This window comes from Ranitomeya variabilis, chromosome 1 (genome assembly GCF_051348905.1).
Source record: "Ranitomeya variabilis isolate aRanVar5 chromosome 1, aRanVar5.hap1, whole genome shotgun sequence".
NCBI classification, from domain to species: domain Eukaryota; kingdom Metazoa; phylum Chordata; class Amphibia; order Anura; family Dendrobatidae; genus Ranitomeya; species Ranitomeya variabilis.
This window is the reverse complement of record NC_135232.1, coordinates 184,667,169-184,693,389: the sequence shown is the minus strand read 5'-3', so window position 1 is coordinate 184,693,389 and position 26,221 is coordinate 184,667,169. Positions and strand designations below refer to the sequence as shown.

Sequence of the window (26,221 nt, the reverse complement as noted above, 5' to 3'; positions counted from 1 at the left end):
CCTGTGCAGTCTATGGTGGGCGTCCGTCATGCCCAGTCTCATTAGGGGGTCTCAAGTCTCTGCTATGTTGCCAGTACGACTATTGCTCCTGTCATGAAAAAGCAATGGAGGGCGAGGAAACCAGCACAAGACCCCCAAACGGAGAACCCTCCCCACTGACAGCACTGGTGACAAGTGTCCCACGCATGGTGTTTGGGAAGTTTGTGTGTGGGACTGTCAGCCCCTGTAATGCCCGCGCCCCTCGTCCAGCACCAGAGGAGGGGCCGCCCCACGCACAGGAACAAGAGAGACCCCCTCCCTCCCCTCGTGCTGACGTTGGCGGCTGGGAGCGGAGCACAGGGCGCTGACATCTGGCCAGCTGTGACCGGGGGACGGGAGCAGGATGTACCGGGCGCTGCTCCTGCTGTGCTGCACCCTCCACACCGTACCGGGGGCGGACTGTTATAAGAAGCGGGGGCCGGTGGTCACACACAAGGTAATGACCGGCGAGGACGGTGAGCTCCGTGTGTGGTGCATTGGGGGCAGTAGGAGGGCACATACTGGCACTGGGGGCACCATCTCTGGCCTCACAGGCACCGCTTATCCGACCCCCAACTTCGCTGCATGGTTCAGCCATGGTTCAGTCAGTGCAGAACTGCGGGCACTTCCCGGTACCTGGGAAGTGTAGTGTAAGCGACTGTCCTGGCACTGCCCGGTACCGGGGAAGTGTAGTGTAAGCGACCGTCCTGGCACTGCCCGGAACTGGGGAAGTGTAGTGTAAGCGACTGTCCTGGCACTGCCCGGTACCAGGGAAGTGTAGTGTAAGCGACTGTCCTGGCACTGCCCGGAACTGGGGAAGTGTAGTGTAAGCGACTGTCCTGGCACTGCCCGGTACCAGGGAAGTGTAGTGTAAGCGACTGTCCTGGCACTGCCCGGAACTGGGGAAGTGTAGTGTAAGCGACTGTCCTGGCACTGCCCGGTACCAGGGAAGTGTAGTGTAAGCGACTGTCCTGGCACTGCCCGGTACTGGGGAAGTGTAGTGTAAGCGACTGTCCTGGCACTGTAATAAAGAACCTGTACATTCCAAGCTGAGGAACCTATAATAACCCTGCAGTGTGCTACTATAGATATATAATAACCCTGCAGAGTGTGTGTATATATTATATATATATATATATCAACCCTGCAATATCATCAAAAAGTTAATTTTTTTCATTTCTTCAATACAAAAAGTGAAACTCACCTTTTGTGGCTTACCCTCCTTGTGGAGTGTGTCAGTGACTGCATTCTGGACATGTGTCAAGTCAGCAGTCTTCCCCATGATTGTGGAGCCTACTGAAACAGACTAAGGGACCCTTTTAAACGCTTAGGAAGCCTTTGCAGGTTTTTTTAATTATTCTAATTTATTGAGATAATGACTTTTGGGTTTTCATTTGCTGTAAGCCATAATCATCAACATTAACAGAAATAAACACTCAAAATAGATCACTGTGTTTGTAATGACTAATATATGAGTTTCACTTTTTGTATTGAAGAACTGAAATAAATTAACTTTTTGATGATATTCTAATTTTGTGAGATGCACCTGTGTGTATATATATATATATATATATATATATATATATATATATATATATATATATATATATATATAATAACCCTACAGTGTGTATATATAATATAATGGGTTCCTCAACCCCATTGACAATCATTAGATGCAACATTACAGACTTCATGGCACACAATCATGGTGACTTTATAGATTAAGAACTCATGCACATGACCGTATTTTTGGGCTGAGTGCGATCCAACAAATCATCAGATCACACTCAGACCAATGTTAGTCTAGGGGCTGCACATGTCCGATTTTTTTTTTTTTATCCCTGTACTGAGTCCGTCCAAGGAAAAAAATCAAGTGTCCGAGTTTGATCAGATATCGCACCCGGTCATGTAAGCCAATGAGTGCATGGAAAACATCGGACTGCACTCGGATGACATCTGAGTACAGTTGGATTTCCATGGACTGACAGAATGGAGAAAATGGAGAATTGTTTTTAAACCCACTCTTTATCAGAAAATCAGATCACTCTATATGACCAAACTCTGATCAGAATAATCTGCCCGATCCTCTTGGATGAGAGAATATACGCTGGTGTGACTCTAGCCTGAGCCCGAGTAGATATTTACAGATGTGCTCAAAAGTTGACATACCCCAGCAGAATTTTTGATTTCTTGGCCTTTTTTCAGAGAATATGAACGATAACACCAAAACCTTTTTCTCTCCTCGTGGTTATTGGTTGGGTGAAGCCATTTGTCAAACTACTGTGTTTTCTCTTTTTATATCATAATGACAACCCAAAATATCCAAATGACCCTGATCAAAAGTTTACATACCCCATTTCTTAATACCGTGTATTGCCCCATCTAACATCAATGACAGCTTGAAGTCTTTTGTGATAGTGGTGGATGAGGTTATTTTCTCAGATGGTAAAGCTGCCCACTCTTCTTGGCAAAAAGCCTCCAGTTCCTGTAAATTCCTAGGCTGTCTAGCATGAACTAGGCGCTTGAGATCTCTCCAGAGTGGCTCAATTATATTGAGATCAGGAGACTGAGATGGCCCCTACAGAACATTCACTTTGTTCTGCTGTAGCCAATGACAGGTCGACCTGGCCTTGTGTTTTGGATCGTTGTCATGTTGGAACGTCCCAAGTACGTCCCATGCGCAGCTTTAGGGATGATAATTGCAAATGTGCCTCCAGTATTTGCTCATAACGTGCTGCATTCATCTTTCCGTCAAGTTTGACCAAGTTTCCTGAGCCTTTGTAGCTCACACATTCCCAAATCATCAGCGATCCACCTCCGTGCTTTACAGTAGGAATGGTGTTCTTTTCATCATAGGACTTGTTGACCTCTCTCCAAATGTAACATTTATGGTTGTGGTCAAAAAGTTCAGTTTTGGTCTCATCAATCCAAATTACCTTGTTCCAGAAGTTTTGAGGCTTGTCTCTGTACTGTTTTGCATATTGTAGGCGAGATACTGTGTGGCATTTGCGCAGTAATGGCTTTCTTCTGGCGACTCGACCATGCAGCCCATTTTTCTTCAAGTGCCTCCTTACTGTGCATCTTGAAACAGCCACACCATTAGCTTTCAGAGAATCCACTATTTCAGCTGATGTTATCTGTGGGTTTCTCTTTACATCACAAACAATTTTCTTGGCAGTTGTGGATGACATTTTTGTTGGTCTACCTGACCGTGGTTTTGTTTTTACAGAGCCCCTGATTTTCCATTTGTTAATCACAGTTTGAGCGCTGCTGACTGGCATTATCAGTTCCTTGGATATCTTTTTGTATCCCTTTCCTGTTTTATACAGATCAACTACCTTTTCCCGTAGATCCTTTGGCAATTCTTTTGCTTTCCCCATGACACACAATCCAGAAATGTCAGTGGCTGGAAGAAAGATGCAAGAGTCTGTCTGGATCCCAGAAACTCACTCCGCTTTTATGCACACACTGATTACAAGCAAACAGGTCACAGGTGAGGATGTTTCCTTTAGTAGCCATTCAAACCTATTTGTGTCAACTTCTATGCATATTATCAGGCCAAAATCACCAGGGTATGTAAACTTTTGATCAGGGTCATTTTATGTTTTGGGTTGTCATTATGATGTAAAAAGAGAAAGCACAGTAGTTTGACAATAAATGGTTTAACCCAACCTCTAAACAACTAAACGTGGAGTTGTTTAGGCAGCAAGAAAGAATGGCTGTAGAAATGTTACCAACAAATTGCATTTACTGACATACAGAACACAAGATGAGGTGTCTCCAGGGTGACGATAGGAAAGGAGGACACGACAACATGGAGATCGTGGCGTCACATAGTATCCAGTGATTTCCCATTGGGACCTGCGACCTTCTGAATGCAGCAGAGTCGCCAATGTTTCCAATGTTCGGTCGCTGGTTGCAAGTCGCACGTGTCTCATTGGCCAAGGACTTCAGTGCGAGTCACATGTGACTAAACACCGCCGCTCTTCAATGGTCATGTGACGGAAACTCGCAGACAAGTCGCAGAGACATGTCCCCGTCAGGCCCAGGCCTCGTCCTCCTGCTCTTCAGAAATGACTGGATTTTGGAGAATGAAGACGCTCCGCTCCCCTCATACATCTCAGAAGTCCCCTCATCCTGGAATGTCCACGCTCATCAACAAGACTTGAGGGCAAACTGCTAGGATTGTGAACAATGTGACCTTGAGAGTTTAGCTCGCCCTTTACTCATTACATTCATGGTGTCAGGTACACTGCAGGAACACGATCACACCGCTCCGCCACATTCCCCCGACAGCTGGGAAGATGTTCCCCATCCTGCTGAGAAATAAGACATCACAGGCCGCCTATGTGCGTGACATCTCCCCATCTCCGGGATCCCATGTGACCCAGTGTCTTTATTTGCAGGTTTTCTTCGATATAAAGATAGGTGACAGGAATGCCGGCCGCATTATCATTGGTTTATTTGGGAAGGTCGTCCCAAAAACTGTGAAAAACTTTGTCACTTTAGCAACTGGAGAAGTAAGTATTTTCTTCCTGCTGTTCTTAGGCGAAGTTCACATTTGCATCAGGAAGTCTCTTTTTATGTTCTGTTATAAGAAAAGAAAACGATTCCATCCTGGGACCGATTAGTCACATGGACGGCACGCGATAGACCCCGTTATGATCGGATCTGTCAGGTTTCCTCCATGGCGTCCGGCAAGTTAACAAAAAAAAACCTGCGCATCGTGCTGCTCTATTTCCTTGGTAAAAATGTAAAAAAAACGGTGTTTAAAGAAAGTAAAGATTATTGGCACCTCCTAAAACTAGATACAATTTTATTCTATAAGTATCAAACAATTAAAATCCACATGGTGGTGATAAAAAAGACACTCTGACGCTGTGTGTGTGCATTCACAGCGCCAGAAACGCGTCAGAGGGTCTTTTCTATCACCGCCATGTGGATTTTAATTGATACATAAGGAACATAATTTTATTATTTTATTTATTTTTTGGAGGTGTCGATCAAGTTTACTTTCTTTGGACTAATTTCCTGATGGTCAGCAGTAGTTGAAGTGGTCCCATACAAAGGACAGATTTGGTCACTCACTGCACGTTGAGCGATTTATTCCCTCCTTTCTGCAGAAAACCATGATGGAGGCTCCTAGTTCAGATGTGAATTCCCACTTTCATCTCTGCAGAAATGACCATTGTAGTAAATGTTTGCATTCTTCATAAAATAACAACTATGGGCAATCAATTCTCTGCAATGTACCTTCCCCCTAATAGATTGACACCTGAGTGTTACCCTTCCCCTTGTCGTACTGATTGGGCAATGTCAGATTGGGCAGAGACCTCGCTCATAAAGGAAAGGGTAACATCCACATATTTCTCTTAGCTGCTGCGTATGATCTGTGCAGTGTTGATTTCTATGATAACTGCAAACATTTCATAAGGAATGCAAATATTTACTACAAAAGACAAATCGGGAGAAGCGACAGGTCCTCTCTAGTGTTGAGCATTCCGATACCGCAAGTATCGGGTATCGGCCGATACTTGCGGGTATCGGAATTCCGATACCGAGATCCGATACTTTTGTGGTATCGGGTATCGGTATCGAAACAACATTAATGTGTAAAAGAAAGAATTAAAATAAAAAATATTGCTATACTCACCTCTCCGACGCAGCCTGGACCTCACCGAGGGAACCGGCAGCGTTGTCTGCTTAAAATGCGCGCTTTTACTTCCTTCCGTGACGTCACGGCTTGTGATTGGTCGCGTGCCGCCCATGTGGCCGAGACGCGACCAATCACAGCAAGCCGTGACGTAATTTTAAGGTCCTCAATGCCTAATTCTAGGCATTCAGGATTTTAAAATTACGTTCCGGCTTGTGATTGGTCGCGTCGCGGTCACATGGGCAACGCGACCAATCACAAGCCGTGACGTCATGGGAGGCAGGAGACGCGCGCATTTTTAAAATTACGTCACGGCTTGTGATTGGTTGCGTGACGCCCATGTGACCGCGACGCGACCAATCACAGCAAGCCGTGACGTAATTTCAGGTCCTGATGCCTATTTCTGCATTCAGGACCTGAAATTACGTCACGACTTGCTGTGATTGGTCGCGTCGCGGCCACATGGGCGGCACGCGACCAATCACAAGCCGTGACGTCACGGAAGGAAGTAAAAGCGCGCATTTTAAGCAAACAACGCTGCCGGTTCCCTCGGTGAGGTCCAGGCTGCGTCGGAGAGGTGAGTATAGCAATATTTTTTATTTTAATTCTTTATTTTACACATTAATATGGATCCCAGGGCCTGAAGGAGAGTTTCCTCTCCTTCAGACCCTGGGAACCATCAGGAATACCGTCCGATACTTGAGTCCCATTGACTTGTATTGGTATCGGGTATCGGGTATCGGATTAGATCCGATATTTTGCCGGTATCGGCCGATACTTTCCGATACCGATACTTTCAAGTATCGGACGGTATCGCTCAACACTCTCATATCAGGCAGATGTGTTCCTGGAATACATGTGACACAAGATCGGTTTCATACATATGAATGTGGTTGTTCCTGCAGAATATGCATGCATGACCCTTTACAGGAATGGGATAAGCCAGATATCTTTCATCCTCAAATCTGCAGCGTGTGAACATACCTAATTTACTCAGAAGAATAAATAGAAAAAGTGTCAATTCAGTTCACCGCTCCTGTGTTAGGCGCCCTTCACATGTCCACTTATAAAAAGTACACGCGAGGCGCTCCTGTTTTACCATCCATGTGGCTTTCTGTTGGCCGTACTTGTTGCATCTATGTGCCATCTGTATGACAGCAACCAGAACAGAAATTACAGATGTTTAGGTGTTAAAGATGCGCAAAGATACAGATAGATATATGCGGGGTAGATAGATAGATATCTGTGAGATATATAATTAGTGCCTTAGTGTAGTTTACTGTACATGTATTAACCAAATAAATGAAAAAAAACAACATGGGGTCCCCTTATTGTTAATAACCAGAAAGGCTAAAGCAGACAGTTGTGAGCCGATATTATCAGGCTGGGAAGGTCCATGGTTATTGGGTCCTTCTAAGTCTAAAACTACCAGCTTGCTGCCGCCCCAGAAGTGGCACATCACATTACATGCAACTGGTGCTACGCCTTCGCTCTTCCCGATTGCTCTAGTGCGTTGGCAATCGGGGTAGTGAGACTTGGGTTTGATGTCAGCTGTGATTTTTGACAAATCACAGCTGACATCAATCCCAACTACCATTACCCCAATTTCCAGCACACCAGGGCAATCGGGAAGAGCCAAGGTGAAGTACCAGTATTAGAGCAACTAATGTAATGCTATACTTGCTGCGGGTTGGTATTTTTAGGCTGGAAAGGGCCCAATAATCTTGGCCCTTCCCAGCCTGATAATATCAGCCCACAGCTGTCTGCTTTACCTTGGCTGGTTATCACAAATAGTGGGGACAACACAATGTTTTATTCGTTTATTTATTAGCTTATTGCACGTAGAGTAGCCAACACACACAAGGTACAAATATATTTCACAGAGATCTATCTAGCGCTATCTTTGCACATCTTTAACACCTAAACATCTTTCATTTTCTATTCTGCATTCTATTCCGATATGTGTCACACGGACTGCACAGTGATGTCACACTTTATGTCATCCATGTGTACGTGTGCAGCATTGCTGCTGGAAAAAAACACATGTCTGCATGTGGGTCACACGGGCACATGGTCCGTGTGAAAAAATGGACATGTGCTCAGCCCTATAGATTATAATGGGTGTGTGTCTGTACTTGTCTAAAGCTGGGTGCGCCTATAGTCTTACAGCCTGAAAAATACTGTAATATATACAGTTAAGGAAAACATGGTTACAGAGGGTGGATCCATTTGCCTTGTCAATCCCACCCAGAAAATTTACTATTTAATGAAGTACACAACCCGTCATCTATGATTAAGGATTTTTCTACCCAAAATTCATAAGCATTATGTTTTTTTTTTAATTTGTGCACATTCTGACAATTTTTTTGTGGGGGGAGAAATGAAGGAACTTATGTTAGGTGTCGAGTTCCTGCCGCTGCACAGGGGGAATCTCGAACCATGTCTGCTGTGGTCTCCCATTCTTCTCCAGCCGCAGTGGAACCTGCTCAGTGGAGACGTCAGTCCCAGCGCCTGGCTCAGACAGATACTGCACGTTTGGTTACTGCTGCCCTTCCAGGTTCAGCCATTATAACCAGTTTCGGCGGAGAGCAGGCGCTCCTGGGACTAAGTCCTGCTTTTCTCCTTCTGAGCATGCCCAAGGGAAGGTCGGGGGTCACACGCTCAGGTCCTGTAGCAGCTCCTATTGGTCCACTAGGAAGGTCCTGGAGAGCTACAACTATAGCCGCACGGCCATGCGCTAGTATCATTTGTGTTTGGCTGTTGCCAGTGGATACTCTACCACGCTGTATATATGTGGAGAGTCTGTTTACCTTTGGGGCTGTACACTCAGGCAGGCAGCTAGCGTCAGTGGGGGCAATTAGCCTTGGCTTAGCATCTGGTTCCTTCATGTGTGTGGTTAGCACAGAAGAGTTCCAGAGCAAGCACAACTCTAGTTAGGGTATTATTCTCTGTGTACAGCGTGAAGCAACAGAGCTCGCTTACATTTCACACGGGGTGAAGTTTAACCCACGTGAGAGCTCAGTGTCCATCCGCCATTACTTTGCAGCAGGTGTCTCTGCATGAATCTCTCTATTACTTGGTGCATTCCGCTAGCCCTAACACCCTATTACAGATCCTCGTTTAGACATCCATTTTTACGTTCTACTTTTTGTTTTTCATGGATTAGCACATAATCATCATAGTCTATGAGCATAGATAGTATAGTTCAGTGGGACCGTGAAAAACATAGAATGACACAAGGTAGACGTTAGCGTGCTGTCCGTGTTTACTGTTTAATAAAAGCTTGGATTTATTTTTTCTCATAAGAAAAAAACAGAAGTCTCACTGTTGGTACAAATTGACGTACTGACCAAAAATGAATGAAAATTAGAACAACCACAAGAAAACCTTATCAATGGACTCGCTCAGTGACATAGGTGACCTTCATGTGAGATTCAGGACTGTCAATTTCATTGTTCTGATCCAATGATGGAGAAAAACATGATTTGATTATGGCAGAACTTAGAAGAGCAGTGGTGATGTTTTACACAGTTGTATCTGTTCACCATTGTAATGACTTTCATGTGATTTTTCCCATTACTATAAGGCAGACAGCGTTAGGCCACGTTCACACCTTGGAAAACAGACACCTAAATGGAACCATTTTCAGAAGGTCTATCAGACACCTATAGGGTATGTGGGGTCATAATGGGAAGATTTAGTCAAATAGGAAGAAGGGAATAGCTTATTATTTATTTTAGAGCACCACTGGTTCCATAGGGGTTTTCCAAGGAGGTACATACAAAATACAGATGTAAATTAAGGTGAACAAATTTGCAATTACAGACCGGTACTGAAGGGAGAGGGCCCTGGCCTTTTGGATTGGAATCTACAACTTATAGCAACCAATCAGATTCCAGTTCTCATTACTCAGAGATTCCTTAAAGGTACCGTTACACTAAACGACTTACCAACGATCACGACCAGCGATACGACCTGGCCGTGATCGTTGGTAAGTCGTTGTGTGGTCGCTGGGGAGCTGTCACACAGACAGCTCTCTCCAGCGACCAACGATCAGGGGAACGACTTCGGCATCGTTGAAACTGTCTTCAACGATGCCGAAGTCCCCCTGCAGCACCCGGGTAACCAGGGTAAACATCGGATTACTAAGTGCAGGGCCGCGCTTAGTAACCCGATATTTACCCTGGTTACCATTGTAAAAGTAAAAAAAAAACCACTACATACTCACATTCTGATGTCTGTCACGTCCCCTGCCGGCGTCTACAGGGTTAAAACTGCTTTCGGCAGGAGCGCTGCTAATGCACGCGCTGCTGCCGAGAGCTTCCCTGCACTGAATGTGTCAGCGCCGGCAGTAACAGCAGTGACTTGAAGAAGTTGACACGTCACTCCTCTGCCATATACGCTGGTGCCTGAGACAAGGGTCACCACTCCCTTACTATATAGAATAAGAAAAACAGTCTTGGCACTCAAAATAGCACTCTTTTCCAAAAAAGGTTTTTTATTGAAGAAATATGTTCCAGAAATTTCATAACGTTTCGGTCTTTTTAATGACCTTCATCAGACAAAGACTTGTAGAGCATATATGCTCATGTATGTAGACCCATGAGTTCTCTATAAGAAAGAGGGGCCATCCATGTAAACGTCCAGTCAAAAAGTATAGTGATAGGGATCCGACGCTGCCGCGTGTGAAGTACAGGGAATGGTACATGGACGCCATGTACCATTCCCTGTACTTCACACGCGGCATATATACTCTACAAGTCTTTGTCTGATGAAGGTCATTAAAAAGACCGAAACGTTATGAAATTTCTGGAACATATTTCTTCAATAAAAAACCTTTTTTGGAAAAGAGTGCTATTTTGAGTGCCAAGACTGTTTTTCTTATTGTAACAGCAGTGACGTCACCGCTGTGCTCTGCTTTACGGCCGGCGCTGACACAGTCAGTGCAGGGAAGCTTTCGGCAGCAGCGCGTGCGCAGCGCTCCTGCCGAAAGCAGTTTTAACCCTGTGGACGCCGGGGGACGTGACAGAATCAGAATGTGAGTATGTACTGTTTTTTTTTTAACTTTTACAATGGTAACCAGGGTAAATATCGGGTTACTAAGCGCGGCCCTGCGCTTAGTAACCCGATATTTACCCTGGTTACAAGTGAACACATCGCCGATCCAGCCATGACAGCGGGTGATCAGCGACCAACCAAAAAATGGTCCTGATCATTCCCCAACGACCAACGATCTCCCAGCAGGGGCCTGATCGTTGGTCGCTGTTACACATAACGAGATCGTTAGCGGGATCGTTGCTACGTCACCAAAAGCGTGACGTTGCAACGATATCGTTAACGATATCGTTATGTGTGACTCAGCCTTTAGAGCTGAAATCTGATTGGTCGACACTTGCACAGTCTACACTTTTTCCCTGGTTTAGTCCCGGTCTGTGAGTGGTGTTTCCTTCGATATCCCTTATGGTATATGAACTGTGCTCCTCCACCAGTAGCTCCCTGCACTCGGCTCTGCGGCTCTGTCCTGTAAAGAAGGCTGAATACTACTGTACATCAATTATCAGACATGACGTGGAAACATGGTTGATGTCCATAAACATGACTCACGGCTTCCAGCGTCTAAGCGTGCTGACAGGGAAGCGCCTGTTTGCTGTATGGAGAATGTCAGGAGCAGATGGCAGCCGCTCCGGATGTGCACAAAGCCATCTCTGTTTCTATTTAAGCTCAAGCCACCTTCTTTTAATGAGGGTATATTAATAAAACTCCAGGCTAATGTGCTTTATTCCAAATTTGTGTCACCGGAGTCCCAATATCCGCTAATCCACTAGAATCCTTAGCGGTAGGCCATAGTCACATCGGGTTTTCTTTTTCTTTCTATTCAACATTTATACTAGGAAAAGCTCCAGCCATACAGGTTACATAGCATGCATCATCTGCAGTATAGGCTAATGCAGGATCCATTTTACATTTTGAGCTTTTTAATAGCTATTCATGACAAATCTGTCAAACAGGTACCATAATAGCTTACGGATAGCGCTGTTTGAGTAATTGTAACATCCAGCATGGACCAAAATGTGTTTGGCTGTGTCACCAAAACATTTGATCACCAAAAGATCATTTGTTAAAACATTTACTCAATATACTGATATCCAATACGTTTGGCCACCCTAGGTATCCATTTAAAACATTTGTGACCTATAGACTATAATTTATCCATTTGACAGATACTTCAGGAATAGCTACTAAACAGTTCTTGCCGTATCTGTGTAAGAACACAGCCTTAAGAACACAGACATTTTTAGTTTTGCTCTTTTTGTTTTTGAATTTTGTTGTAACAACATTCAACTGAATGAGCAAAATGAAAATCTAAAATCATTACTTGGTTCGACCACCCTTTGCCTTCAAAAGACACTTGGACATAGTTTTTGAAGGAACTCTGCAGAGATTTTTCTAAACATCTTTGAGGTCTAACCACAGATCTTTTTTGAATGTAGTCTTGTTCAATTCCTTCTTCTATCTCCTCATGTAATATAAAAAAGACCTAAAGAATAGTATTTATTAGATATGCATTAAATGGATGGATAACATCCAATGACAGACATGCATACATAAAGAAATATATTATATTGAGGTAGAAATATAAGTAAATGTAGGGAAATGCTACCCACGCCTAAGCCTATTAACTATTTTGTTGCCTGCCTACCAGCAGAGGTTGGCACACTAGGGGGGAGTACGGTAGTGGTTCCCCCGCTCCTCGGCGGCTGTCCCTGCCTGATCGCACACTGCAGCCAACCAGCATCATTGATCAGCCGCTTACCACCAGCTGCTCCCTGCATTTCTTATTTGGTCCCACTGAGATACTGGTTCTGGCTGTTTACCGTATATTCTTGGATACAATAGTACTATACCATTACTAGAATAGGTAATAGGCTAGGGCGTGGGCAGCATTTCCCTATGTTTACTTACTGTATATTTATATCTAATATATAATTGCCTAGAATACTACTTCCTGCAATTTGTGCCAACTTCCGTGGCTTTGTCCGGAGCTATTGTCCGGAGCTATTGTCCGGAGCTATTGTCCGGAGCTAATGTCCGGAGATAAGTGACGTCACCAGTGTCCTACACCCAGGCAGAGCACAGGGGCCCCAGGCAGCATATGGGGCCCCAGGCAGAGCACAGTGGCCCCAGGCAGAGCACAGGGGCCCCAGGCAGCATATGGGGCCCCAGGCAGAGCACAGTGGTCCCAGGCAGAGCACAGGGGCCCCAGGCAGCCTATGGGGCCCCAGGCAGAGCACAGTGGCCCCAGGCAGAGCACAGGGGCCCCAGGCAGCATATGGGGCCCCAGGCAGAGCACAGGGGCCCCAGGCAGCATATGGGGCCCCAGGCAGAGCACAGTGGCCCCAGGCAGAGCACAGGGGCCCCAGGCAGAACATGGGGCCCCAGGCAGAGCACAAAGGCCCCAGGCAGAGCAGGGGCCCCAGGCAGCATATGGGGCCCCAGGCAGAGCACAGGGGCCTCAGGAAGAGCACAGGGGCCCCAGGCAGCATATGGGGCCCCAGGCAGAGCACAGGGGCCCCAGGCAGCATATGGGGCCCCAGGCAGAGCACAGTGGCCCCAGGCAGAGCACAGGGGCCCCAGGCAGAACACGGGGCCCCAGGCAGAGCACAGGGGCCCCAGGCAGAGCACAGGGGCCCCAGGCAGAGCACAGGGGCCCCAGGCAGAGCACAGGGGCCCCAGGCAGCATATGGGGCCCCAGGCAGAGCACAGTGGCCCCAGGCAGCATATGGGGCCCCAGGCAGAGCACAGGGGCCCCAGGCAGAACATGGGGCCCCAGGCAGAGCACAAAGGCCCCAGGCAGAGCAGGGGCCCCAGGCAGCATATGGGGCCCCAGGCAGAGCACAGGGGCCTCAGGAAGAGCACAGGGGCCCCAGGCAGCATATGGGGCCCCAGGCAGAGCACAGGGGCCCCAGGCAGCATATGGGGCCCCAGGCAGAGCACAGTGGCCCCAGGCAGAGCACAGGGGCCCCAGGCAGAACACGGGGCCCCAGGCAGAGCACAGGGGCCCCAGGCAGAGCACAGGGGCCCCAGGCAGAGCACAGGGGCCCCAGGCAGAGCACAGGGGCCCCAGGCAGCATATGGGGCCCCAGGCAGAGCACAGTGGTCCCAGGCAGAGCACAGGGGCCCCAGGCAGCTTATGGGGCCCCAGGCAGAACATGGGGCCCCAGGCAGAGCACAGTGGCCCCAGGCAGAGCACAGGGGCCCCAGGCAGCATATGGGGCCCCAGGCAGAGCACAGGGGCCCCAGGCAGCATATGGGGCCCCAGGCAGAGCACAGTGGCCCCAGGCAGAGCACACACCAAATCGGAGGCCGAGGGGCCCCGCCAACCAAATCGGAGGTCGAGGGGCCCCGCCAACCAAATCGGAGGCCGAGGAGCCCCGCCCACCAAATCGAAGGCCGAGCGGCCCCGCCCACCAAAGCAAAGGCCGAGGGGCCCCAACCACCACATCGGAGGCCGAGGGGCCCCGCCCACCAAATCGGAGGACGAGGGTCCCCGCCCACCAAATCGGAGGCCGAGGGTCCCCGCCCACCAAATCGGAGGCCGAGGGTCCCCGCCCACCAAATCGGAGGCCGAGGGGCCCCGCCTACCAAATCGGAGGCCGAGGGTCCCCGCCCACCAAATCGGAGGCCGAGGGTCCCCGCCCACCAAATCGGAGGCCGAGGGGCCCCGCCCAAAAAATCGGAGGACGGGGGTCCCCGCCCTCCAAATCGGAGGCCGAGGGGCCCCGCCCACCAAATCGGAGGCCGAGGGGCCCCGCCTACCAAATCGGAGGCCGAGGGTCCCCGCCCACCAAATCGGAGGCAGAGGGACCCCGCCCACCAAATCAGAGGCCGAGGGGCCCCGCCCACCAAAGCGGAGGCCGAGGGTCCCCGCCCACCAAATCGGAGGTCGAGGGTCCCCGCCCACCAAATCGGAGGCCGAGGGTCCCCGCCCACCAAATCGGAGGCCGGTCCCCGCCCACCAAATCGGAGGCCGAGGGTCCCCGCCCACCAAATCGGAGGCCGGTCCCCGCCCACCAAATCGGAGGCCGAGGGTACCCGCCAACCAAATCGGAGGCCAAGGAGCCCCGCCCAACAAATCGAAGGCCGAGCGGCCCTGCCCACCAAAGCGGAGGCGGAGGGGCCCGGCCCCGCCCACCAAAGCGGAGGCCGAGGGGCCCCGACCACCACATCGGAGGCCGAGGGGCCCCGCCCACCAAATCGGAGGCCGAGGGTCCCCGCCCACCAAATCGGAGGCCGAGGGTCCCCGCCCACCAAATCGGAGGCCGAGGGTCCCCGCCCACCAAATCGGAGGCCGAGGGTCCGCGCCCACCAAACCGGAGGCCGAGGGTCCCCGCCCACCAAATCGGAGGCCGAGGGTCCCCGCCCACCAAATCGGAGGCCGAGGGGCCCCGCCTACCAAATCGGAGGCCGAGGGTCCCCGCCCACCAAATCGGAGGCCGAGGGTCCCCGCCCACCAAATCGGAGGCCGAGGGGCCCCGCCCACCAAATCGGAGGCCGAGGGTCCCCGCCCACCAAATCGGAGGCCGAGGGTCCCCGCCCACCAAATCGGAGGCCGAGGGGCCCCGCCCAAAAAATCGGAGGACGGGGGTCCCCGCCCTCCAAATCGGAGGCCGAGGGGCCCCGCCCACCAAATCGGAGGCCGAGGGGCCCCGCCCACCAAATCGGAGGCCGAGGGTCCCCGCCCACCAAATCGGAGGCCGAGGGTCCCCGCCCACCAAATCGGAGGCCGAGGGGCCCCGCCCACCAAATCGGAGGCCAGGGGTCCTCGCCCACCAAATCGGAGGCCGATGGGCCCCGCCCACTAAATCGGAGGCCGTGGGGCCCCGCCAACCAAAGCGGAGGCCGAGGGTCCCCGCCTACCAAATCGGAGGCAGAGGGACCCCGCCCACCAAATCAGAGGCCGAGGGGCCCCGCCCACCAAAGCGGAGGCCGAGGGTCCCCGCCCACCAAATCGGAGGTCGAGGGTCCCCGCCCACCAAATCGGAGGCCGAGGGTCCCCGCCCACCAAATCGGAGGCCGGTCCCCGCCCACCAAATCGGAGGCCGAGGGTCCCCGCCCACCAAATCGGAGGCCGGTCCCCGCCCACCAAATCGGAGGCCGAGGGTACCCGCCAACCAAATCGGAGGCCAAGGAGCCCCGCCCAACAAATCGAAGGCCGAGCGGCCCTGCCCACCAAAGCGGAGGCGGAGGGGCCCGGCCCCGCCCACCAAAGCGGAGGCCGAGGGGCCCCGACCACCACATCGGAGGCCGAGGGGCCCCGCCCACCAAATCGGAGGCCGAGGGTCCCCGCCCACCAAATCGGAGGCCGAGGGTCCCCGCCCACCAAATCGGAGGCCGAGGGTCCCCGCCCACCAAATCGGAGGCCGAGGGTCCGCGCCCACCAAATCGGAGGCCGAGGGTCCCCGCCCACCAAATCGGAGGCCGAGGGGCCCCGCCTACCAAATCGGAGGCCGAGGGTCCCCGCCCACCAAATCGGAGGCCGAGGGGCCCCGCCAACCAAATCGGAGGCCGAGGGGCCCCGCCAACCAAATCGGAGGCCGAGGAGCCCCGCCCACCAAATCGAAGGCCGAGCGGCCCCGCCCACCAAAGCGGAGGCCGAGGGGCCCGGCCCCGCCCACCAAAGCGGAGGCCGAGGGGCCCCGCCCACCACATCGGAGGCCGAGGGGCCCCGCCCACCAAATCGGAGGCCGAGGGTCCCCACCCACCAAATCGGAGGCCGAGGGTCCCCGCTCACCAAATTGGAGGCCGAGGGTCCCCGCCCACCAAATTGGAGGCCGAGGGTCCCCGCCCACCAAATCGGAGGCCGAGGGTCCCCGCCCACCAAATCGGAGGACGAGGGGCCCCACCTGTGAAAATTTTACTGTGAAAATACCTGATGGGCACACAAGTATGCGCCAGTATGGGTACTAAGAGCTTTTCCACATAATAATGAAATATTTTAAAATGTCATAGAACATACCAATATACATAGTTATTGATACATATTATTTATTATTTACATTATTGTTCTTAAGCAAAGAACCGTTGTTGTGGCATTTGCCACAACACGCAAAGTTGTTGTCTGATGTCTTTCATCACTCCCCTCATAAGCATGTTCATGGATCCTGTGTAACTGTACCTTAAATAACAAGAATTGTCAAGAGCTGGTGAGTGCAGCCATTTTTTGTTCTTTCTTACTATTATTTATTAATTGTATTATTCTTACATTTGAATAAATAAAGTATATATGGATTCTAGACCACCGATTCTTTAGAATCGGGCTGCCATCTAGTCTCAATATAATATATTTCGTTTTGTATGTATGTCTGTCATTTGATGTTATCCATCCTTTTAATGCATATCTAATGAATTCTATTTTTTAAGGTTTTTTTCTATGCTAAGTAATTAGAGACTGTACGTCTATTATTTTTTCATTAACTCCTCATGTAATCCCACACAGACTCAAGGATGTTGAGATCAGGGATCTGTGGGAGCCACAACATCGCATCCAGGACTCCTTGTTCTTCTTAACCCTGAAGATAGTTCTTCATGGCATTGGTTATGTCTGGTGCCATTGTCCTGGTGCAGAATACATTTGGAGCGAATCAGATGCCTCCCTGATGATATTGCATGATGGATAAGTATCTGCCTGTATTTGTCAGCATTAGTGATGAGCGAGTGTACTTTAGTTTTAGAGATTTAGATTTAGTTTTTGTTGATTCAGCTGCTTGATTTACGGCTGCTAGCCAGCCTGAGTACATGTGGGGGTTGCCTGGTTGCTAGGGAATCCCCACATGTATTCAAGCTGTCTATCAGCTGTAAATCATGCAACTGAGGCAACGAAAACTAAATCTCCGAGCAGTCACAAATACTGGTGTAGATCACCCGAGCAACGAGTGTACTCGCTCATCACTAGTCGGCATTGAGGACACCATTAATGCTGACCAAATACCCCACTACATTTGTTGAAATGCTGTTCCAAACTTGCAAGGAACCTGCTTTACTGTTGCCTGCAGACACTCATTATTGTGCCACTCTCCAGCTCTTTGGCAAAGAAACTTGTCTTTTCTTACAGTCAAATATTTCAAATTTTGACTACTCACTCCAGAGCACCTGCTGACATTGTTCTGCGCCCCTGTTCCTATGTTTTTGTGCATAGTTGAGTCGCTTTGCTTTGTTTCTATGTCGCAGGTATGGCTTTTTGGCCACTTGTTGCCAGACTGTTTTACACACTAGATGGGGGTAGCTGGTATCACTGGTTGGTTGTAGCTGGTATCGCTGGTTGCTGAAGAAAAAAGCTTTGACAAAGAACGCAGTTGGCATTCGAAACACGTTCCTCACAGTACTAAGGAATTTTTTAATCAGTTTTTCTAATAAAGATCATGCAGTTTTATGGAGCTGAAACATCCTTTTTTTTAATATATTGTAACGTTATCCCATAAGTTCTGTGCCTCTGCATGCTTGGAGCCTTGGTGAGCTGGTATTTTCTTCTCTAATGTCACTGGCTGCTGCCAGTTATTAGCTGATGGCACTGCTGTGGATGTCTTGCAATTTGGAACGGAAATAAGCATGATGTGTCTTTCATCTGCTGTTTTCTTGGCTGACCACTGTGTCTACGGTTCTCAACATTGCCCATATCTTTGTGCTTCTTCAATTGCAAATTGTGAAAATCCTACAGTCTGCTTTGAGATCTTGCTGATGCAGTATAACTACATTGTTGCTGTGGTCAATTTTGCCATGGTGTATGACCTGTGACATGGAACGGTCTTCTGCAACCTCACCTTTGTAGCAGAGTTTAGCAGTTCCTCACTCAGTTTTAAACCCCCTACATAGCGCTTTCTCTTTCAGTTAATGACTGTTTCAATCTACATATGAAAATGATGATTATCATCTGTTTAGTATAAGTGATTATGATTACCCATACTCCTGACTATAATAATGCAAAATCCCTGACTTTGGGCAAATGTACCTAGAAGAATTTGATGCTGTTTTGAAGCCAAATGCCGATCACAACAAATATTAATTTGATTTAGATTTCTCTTTTATTCATTCATTTTCCATTATGTTAATTGATAAAAATAAACTATTAACACTTCTATTTTAGAATGTATGCTTGCTTTACAGTATTTTCAGTATGAGTTAATGTCTCTCGGCTATACACCAACCAGACTAACAAGGTAATAAGAACAGGGATAAAGGAAAATACCAATCATACAAAAATGCATTCACAAACGACAGAGGGAGACATCGGGAGTGAAGGATGGGAAAAACCAAAGTAGAAGGAGAGGATTTGCACACAACCGAGCAATAGTCTCAAATCCATGAAACACCTTCTCAAACAACACAACACCAACTCCTGAACCATGTAGCATGAAGCTATCTCTGGCAATGCTTAGTTGCCAGAATCCAGTTTTTATAGCAGAGGGGAGTGGCCAACAGTGAATAGCTGAGAGCCATAAGGCAGGTAAGCATCCAGGAGCTCTCAACTGAGTAGATAACCCCTGCACTGCTAGAAGAAACCTGCACCATTAATATGAAGGTGAAGTGCTGACATAGCTGGAACTTTTTTTTTAACTTTAGTATTTTTTTTTTACTTTATCGGGGCCAAACATTTAGTTCAAGAAAGGGTTGTCCTAGTAGTGGACAACCCCTTTAATTCATTTGTACATACGTGAAAAATACAGACCAAATACTGAAGATAAAACCTGACACACTGACCAAACACTACAATCCAAACACTGATGAAACTTGGACCATTTTATATGTATGTGGAAAATTACCGACATCTGAATTACAGTGCCTTGCGAAAGTATTCGTCCCCCTGGAACTTTTCAACCTTTTCCCACATATCATGCTTCAAACAAAAAGATACCAAATGTAAATTTTTGTGAAGAATAAACAACAAGTGGAACACAGTTGTGAAGTTGAATGAAATGTATTGGTTATTTAAAATTTTTGTGGAAATTCAAAAACTGAAAAGTGGGGCGTGCAATATTATTCGGCCCCTTTAACTTAATACTTTGTTTTTCCACCTTTTGCTGCGATTACAGCTGCAAGTCGCTTGGGGTATGTCTCTATCAGTTTTGTACATCGAGAGCCTGAAATTCTTGCGCATTCTTCCTTGGCAAACAGCTCGAGCTCAGTGAGGTTTGATGGAGATCGTTTGTGAACAGCAGTTTTCAGCTATTTTGACAGATTCTAGATTTGATTGAGGTCTGGACTTTGACTTGACCATTCTAATACCTGGATACGTTTATTTGTGAACCATTCCATTGTAGATTTTGCTTTGGGATCATTGTCTTGTTGGAAGACAAATCTCCCTCCCAGTCTCAGGTCTTTTGCAGATTCCAACTTTTCTTCAAGAATGGTCCTGTATTTGGCTCCATCCATCTTCCTATCAATTTTAACTATCTTCCCTGTCCCTGCTGAAGAAAAGCAGGCCCAAACCATGATGCTGCCACCACCATGTTTGACAGTGGGGATGGTGTGTTGAGGGTGATGAGCTGTGTTGCCTTTACGTCAAACATATCGTTTGGCATTGTTGCCAAAAAGTTCAATTTTGGTTTCATCTGACCAGAGCACCTTCTTCCACATGTTTGGTGTGTCTCCCAGGTGGCTTGTTGCAAACTTTAAACAACTTTTTTTATGGATATCTTTGAGAAATGGCTTTCTTCTTGCCACTCTTCCATAAAGGCCAGATTTGTGCAGTGTACGACTGATTGTTGTCCTATGGACAGACTGTCCCACCTCTGCTGTAGATCTCTGCAGTTCATCCAGAGTGATCATGGGCCTCTTGGCTGCATCTCTAATCAGTCTTCTCCTTGTTTGAGATGAAAGTTTAGAGGGACGGCCGGGTCTTGGTAGATTTGCAGTGGTATGATACTCCTTCCATTTCAATATGATCGCTTGCACAGTGTTCCTTGGGATGTTTAAAGTTTTGGAAATAATTTTGTATCCAAATCCGGCTTTAAACTTCTGCACAACAGTATCACGGACCTGCCTGTTGTGTTCCTTGGTCTTCATGATGCTCTCTGTGCTACAAACAGAACCCTGAGACTATTACAGAGCAGGTGCATTTATACGGAGACTTGATTACACACAGGTGGATTATATTTATCATCATTAGGCATTTAGGACAACATTGGATCATTCAGAGATCCACAATGAACTTCTGGAGTGACTTTGCTGCGCTGAAAGTAAAGGTGCCGAATAATATTGCACGCCCCACTTTTCAGTTTTTGAATTTCAACAAAAATTTAAAATAACCAATAAATTTCGTTCAACTTCACAATTTTGTTCCACTTGTTGTTGATTCTTCACCAAAAATTTACATTTGGTATCTTTATGTTTGAAGCATGGTATGTGGGAAAAGGTTGAAAAGTTCCAGGGGGCTGAATACTTTCGCAAGGCACTGTAGACCTAATTGTGGAGCATGACTTCGGGTGCAAGCAAAACGTGATGTGTACAGCTCTATAGATAACATTGATGACATTACTATTCATATGTTTTCTGTGTTTCTTCATTTCAGAAAGGTTATGGCTACAAAGGCAGCAAATTTCACAGAGTCATCAAAGACTTTATGATCCAAGGGGGAGATTTCACAGCCGGAGATGGCACTGGAGGTACAGATTTACATCTCTTTTCATGACTTATTAAAGTACACAGATGAGGGGATCGCTTGGCGCAGCTCGCTGTGCTCTAGTCATGTACAGGAGCTGTGGCAATTTCCAGGTATCCCTATGCGGTGTTTGATTTGTCGGCTTGGCGTGATGTTGTTTTTAGACCAAAGTGGTGATAAAGGACGAAGGCCGGGTTCTTTTTTAATCTGCCACGCAGAGTGGCTTGCGCCAAGTCTATCCGGAGTGGCCTTTTTGAGCCAGCCCTACAAATCATTAGCTGAGCCTGGGATCCCAAAGGGCAAGGAAATTTACACAGCTCATGTCGTTGGCCCGAGAGCAATGACCAGGACTGTGAACCACAAAGCAATCGTCTCATCTCTAATAAGGAGAATTTAGTAAGATGCTTTTAAAGTACAAATATGGGTGGGTGTACTAGCATTGTATAGGTTACTGCTATTATTTCTAGGGCTTTTAACAGAATTTTACACAGATAATTTCTCCATCTCCAAACGATGTTGGGGCACTTTTATATTCTAAGCACACAGACTGTGAGAGATCCTCGGGGGAGGGAAACAGACTAATTTAACAGCTATAACTGCAGTACAGGGTCTATGTACATGGACCCATCGGCACTGTGCTACTGTTCGGGCCTCCATAAGGCATTGTATTCACTCATACAAGCAATGCTTATAGTGGGAACACTTCAGTAACTGCACATGGTGGCGATTGTCATGTTTAGTTTTTTACTTCAAGAAATCTTGAAAATATACCTGCATATGCAGGTGTTGGAAACAGACGAGGACACTTAGAATCCTTTTGCTGCCGTTATTATGGATCCATGCCGAGAGCTGTAATATGGCCATATGTATGAGGCCTAAAGTGGTTGCCATATCTAGGAATCACCCAGTGCTAAATAAGCTCCTACTGTAACTTCACCTAAATAAACCATTTAGCATTGCCGTCTGGTGACTATGTGTTTGTAGAAATTGTAATTATATTAATATATATGTTATGGGCCATCGTTCTGAGGCCCAATATATTTAGGAGGTTCTAGCAGTGATCATGATCCTCTTGCAGGAAGAAGCATCTATGGAGACGAGTTTCCAGACGAGAACTTTAAGCTGAAGCATTATGGTATTGGGTGGGTGAGCATGGCCAATGCTGGGCCAGATACAAATGGATCTCAGTTCTTCATTTCCACAACGCGACCCCTATGGCTGAATGGAAAGCATGTTGTTTTTGGCAAAGTTATAGATGGCATGGTAAGGAATACGTCTGCACTTTTCTGTCTTGCAAAACTCATGAAAGTGATATTCACCTGGTGGATATTTTGCGTGCAAAACTACATATTTGCCCCCGACTGGGTAGCAGAAATCACGGCTTGAACTGCCCAAGTCTGCACTCGTATTCGCTTTTTTCAAAATAGGCTACCTGTCTTAGTTTCTGGTCTGAAATCTATGGCTTAATGGCAATGTGGATTTCCAATGTAAAACTTACAGCATGTCCTACTGTAGTATCATTTAAATGTTGTGCTTTTTTCTTATTAATCTATTTGTAATCCAACCTGAAGAAGGAGCCACTGTGCCCTGAAAGCTTGCAAACATATTTTCTGGTTAGCCAATAAAGGTATCACTCTGAGAATACTTTTGTCATCATTGGGCAGAAAAGTATTCACATCGAACATATCATAGAATTTTTTTCCTGCAATATAAACAGAAAAAAAAAATCATTTTTACAAAAACACAACTAAGACTAGGTGCACACTGCATCTGTGCAAACAGGCTACAGCATAGGGATGAGCGAACGTGCTTGGATAATATGTTGGAGACACCGTGGCTGCATGTCTCGCAGCTATTCGACAGCCACAACATATGCCGGGATTGCCTAAGAAACAGGCAATCGCTACGTGTTACGGCTGTCGAATAGCTGCGAGACATGCAGCGGCAGGGACTAAAACATATTTTTCGAGCCCCCCCAAGACACTCTGTTGGCATATGAGCATGCTCAAATAACACCTTATCCGAGTACGTTCACTCATCACCAATAGGGAACTTTTCCCAGCGAATACTGTAACACTGCCATTGGTGACCATTATATCCAGATTGGGGCCTAAAGTGTATTCTTTTGGCCTTCATCTGGGCGCTATGTGATTGCATGATTGTTTCATTGTATAGAAAGGTGCATCAGACTATGCTTTCCTATACAAAGGGCCACTGCAGAGAAACGTTTCCTATGGTGGACGGATGCCTCGGCATCCTGTGCCCACTGTCGGGCATATATCTCCTGAGTGTTTGTCTGTACCTAGCCTTATTTGTAGAAACTGCAGATTTTTCTTGCCGATATAATAAATCTCATCCACATACTTCTGAGTTCTCTTTTTAAAGATTTTACAGCCTGCAGTGTAGCTGCGGTAGATAGGCAGATTTTGTTGGAAATTCACAGTTAAAGAATCCGTCATGTGTAAACCAGGTCTTTTCACGTGATGTTTTTTCTTACCAAGAACGTGTATTTTTTTTAGAATATAATAGATCCTTGTGCCCGTTCCGCTAAACTCAGCCCATGTCTTATTGTGATCAGTTTTTGTGGGTCACAATAGGCCATCAATGTACGGGGCTCCATTTTTATTGGGTTCATGCACATAATGTCTGAATGTACAGTATCAGAAGGATGCCTTTATCTCAGTGTAATGAGACTAATAAAGTAGGCTGGCATATCTGTCTAGGGATTCATTTTAGTGAGGCTACTTGTTTTTGACATTTTGTATATTAAATCTTTGTATATAATGGATACATTTACTAAGCAAAATCTTCAGCGATTGTGGCTGTGTATCCACTTGTACATTTACTTACAGTCTAGAATGCTGTTTAATGGCTGGGGAATAAGCAGACAAGAGTTACCACAGTCCACTACTTGCCGCCATTAACCTGGCACTGCCATCTTTCTTCTTTTGTCTGCCAGGCTGTGGTACATGGCGTAGAGCTCCAGCCGACAGATGACAGAGACCGCCCTTTACAGGACTGCATCATTGCGGAGAGTGGGCAAATCACAGTGAAGGAACCATTTGTGGTTGAAGTGGAAGATTGGAAAGATTAGAAGTCTAGAAAAACTTTTCATACTATTTTTTGTAAAGGATGAATAATAAATGTAAATATGTTTATCAGACTTTGCAAATTGTTCCTGATTACTATGAACCAAATCCAATGAGAACCTAGATATATTCTACGTCCCCATGAAAATGTAAGGGTAGCAGCAGGGGCGTACATCGAAATCGGCATTCCATACTAAGTCCATTTTACTCCTCCAGCCCCCCGCCTCCCAGAAAAGAAAAAAAAATTGTGGAGTGGATGTGGTGAGGGCACAAGGCGTAGTAACAGAAGAGCGTAGCTCCCAACTTTTAAACACAGGGAGAGGGACATCTATTATGGTATGTAGTGTTCTCCCCCATTGAGATATCTTTTATTGCCCCCATACAGTAAGATACCCTTCAAAATGCCCCCCATTTGTAGTATAAATACTCTACAGTAAGCTCCCCTACACAAGTCGCCCCCCACACTGTTCTCTCACAGTGTACTGCCTGCACAGTGACACCTCCCACCACATATGTTGCGAATCCCCCCACAGTACAACCCCTTCCCACACAGTATAATGCCCACAGTGAAAAACCCCACAGTACATCCTCCCACATACATTCAGTATGATGTCCACACAGTACATTTCCCCAGAGTATGATGACCCCATAACTCCACAGTTCCCCCCCCATACAGTATGATGACCCCATAACTCCACACAGTTCCCCCCCCATACAGTATACCAAGCTCCCTACACAGTATGATGGCCCCACACAGTATGGTGTCTCACACATCCTCCCAAACAGTATAATGATCCTACACACTATTATGGTATCCACAGCTCCCCACGCAAAATCTTGCCCTCTTCTCAAGTAATGGACTAACAAAATAAAAAAATACTACTTGCCTCAGTCCCATTGCCCTGGTGGGATGATCTGGCTTCTGCATTGTTTGGACTTTGTGCCTACTGCGTGGAGCCTATGTGTTGAGCTCAGACGAACAGGCAGAATGGTGGCACAGAGAGCTGATGGCTTCCCCTTCTGTCGTTGTACTCCATGGTATCTGCAACCCAAGGTGCAGATACCCTTGAAATCGAAATGCCTGGTGAAAGGTCTGCCACAATGCATATGATGCTGACACATCAACTCAACTGACACATATCGAAAGTATATGCCACACGTGTACTGGGTGGCGGTTTCACTTCTAGTACGCCAACATATCTGGAGAAAAGAAGTCCCTTTTCTCCAGTCTGCACTCTAAGGCCATGTTCACACTTTGCGGTTTTTACCGCGGAACCGCCGCGATTTTGATGCTGCGGGTCCGCAGCAGTTTCCATTGCGTTTACATTTACATGTAAACCCTATGGAAACCGCTGTGCACATGCTGTGGGAAAAACCGCGCAGAAACGCAGCGGTTTACAACCCGCAGCATGTCACTTCTTTGTGCAGAATCGCTGCGATTCTGCACCCATAGGAATGCATTGAACCGCTTACTTCCCGCATGGGGCTGTGCCCACGTTGCAGGAAGTAAGCGGATAATGTGCGGGTGGTACCCGGGGTGGAGGAGAGGAGACTCTCCTCCAGGCCCTGGGAACCATATTTTTTGTGTAAAAAAAAAAGAATTAAAATAAAAAATCATGTTATACTCACCTCTCAGCGCTGCACGCGGCCGGCCGGTCAGAGTTGCTGTGCGAACAGGACCTGCGGTAACGTCGCGGTCACATGACCGTGACGTCACGAAGGGTCCTGCATATGCAGCATCAATAGTATAGGCGGAAACCGCGGAACAAACCGCGATAAATCTGCAGGGATAACCGCAGAGGT

The 26,221-nt window shown here is 47.5% G+C and overlaps 1 protein-coding gene across 1 annotated transcript; it reads left to right on the top strand.

The window, feature by feature from the left end:
- Window positions 1-315: 315 nt before the first annotated feature.
- On the top strand, window positions 316-24,492 carry PPIC (peptidylprolyl isomerase C). Its single transcript, XM_077291040.1, has 5 exons — window positions 316-475; window positions 4,428-4,541; window positions 21,240-21,333; window positions 22,408-22,592; window positions 24,289-24,492. The coding sequence occupies exons 1-5, from the start codon at window positions 383-385 to the stop codon at window positions 24,421-24,423; spliced, it is 621 nt and encodes a 206-aa protein (XP_077147155.1). The 5' UTR covers window positions 316-382; the 3' UTR covers window positions 24,424-24,492.
- The last annotated feature ends 1,729 nt before the right edge of the window (window positions 24,493-26,221 follow it).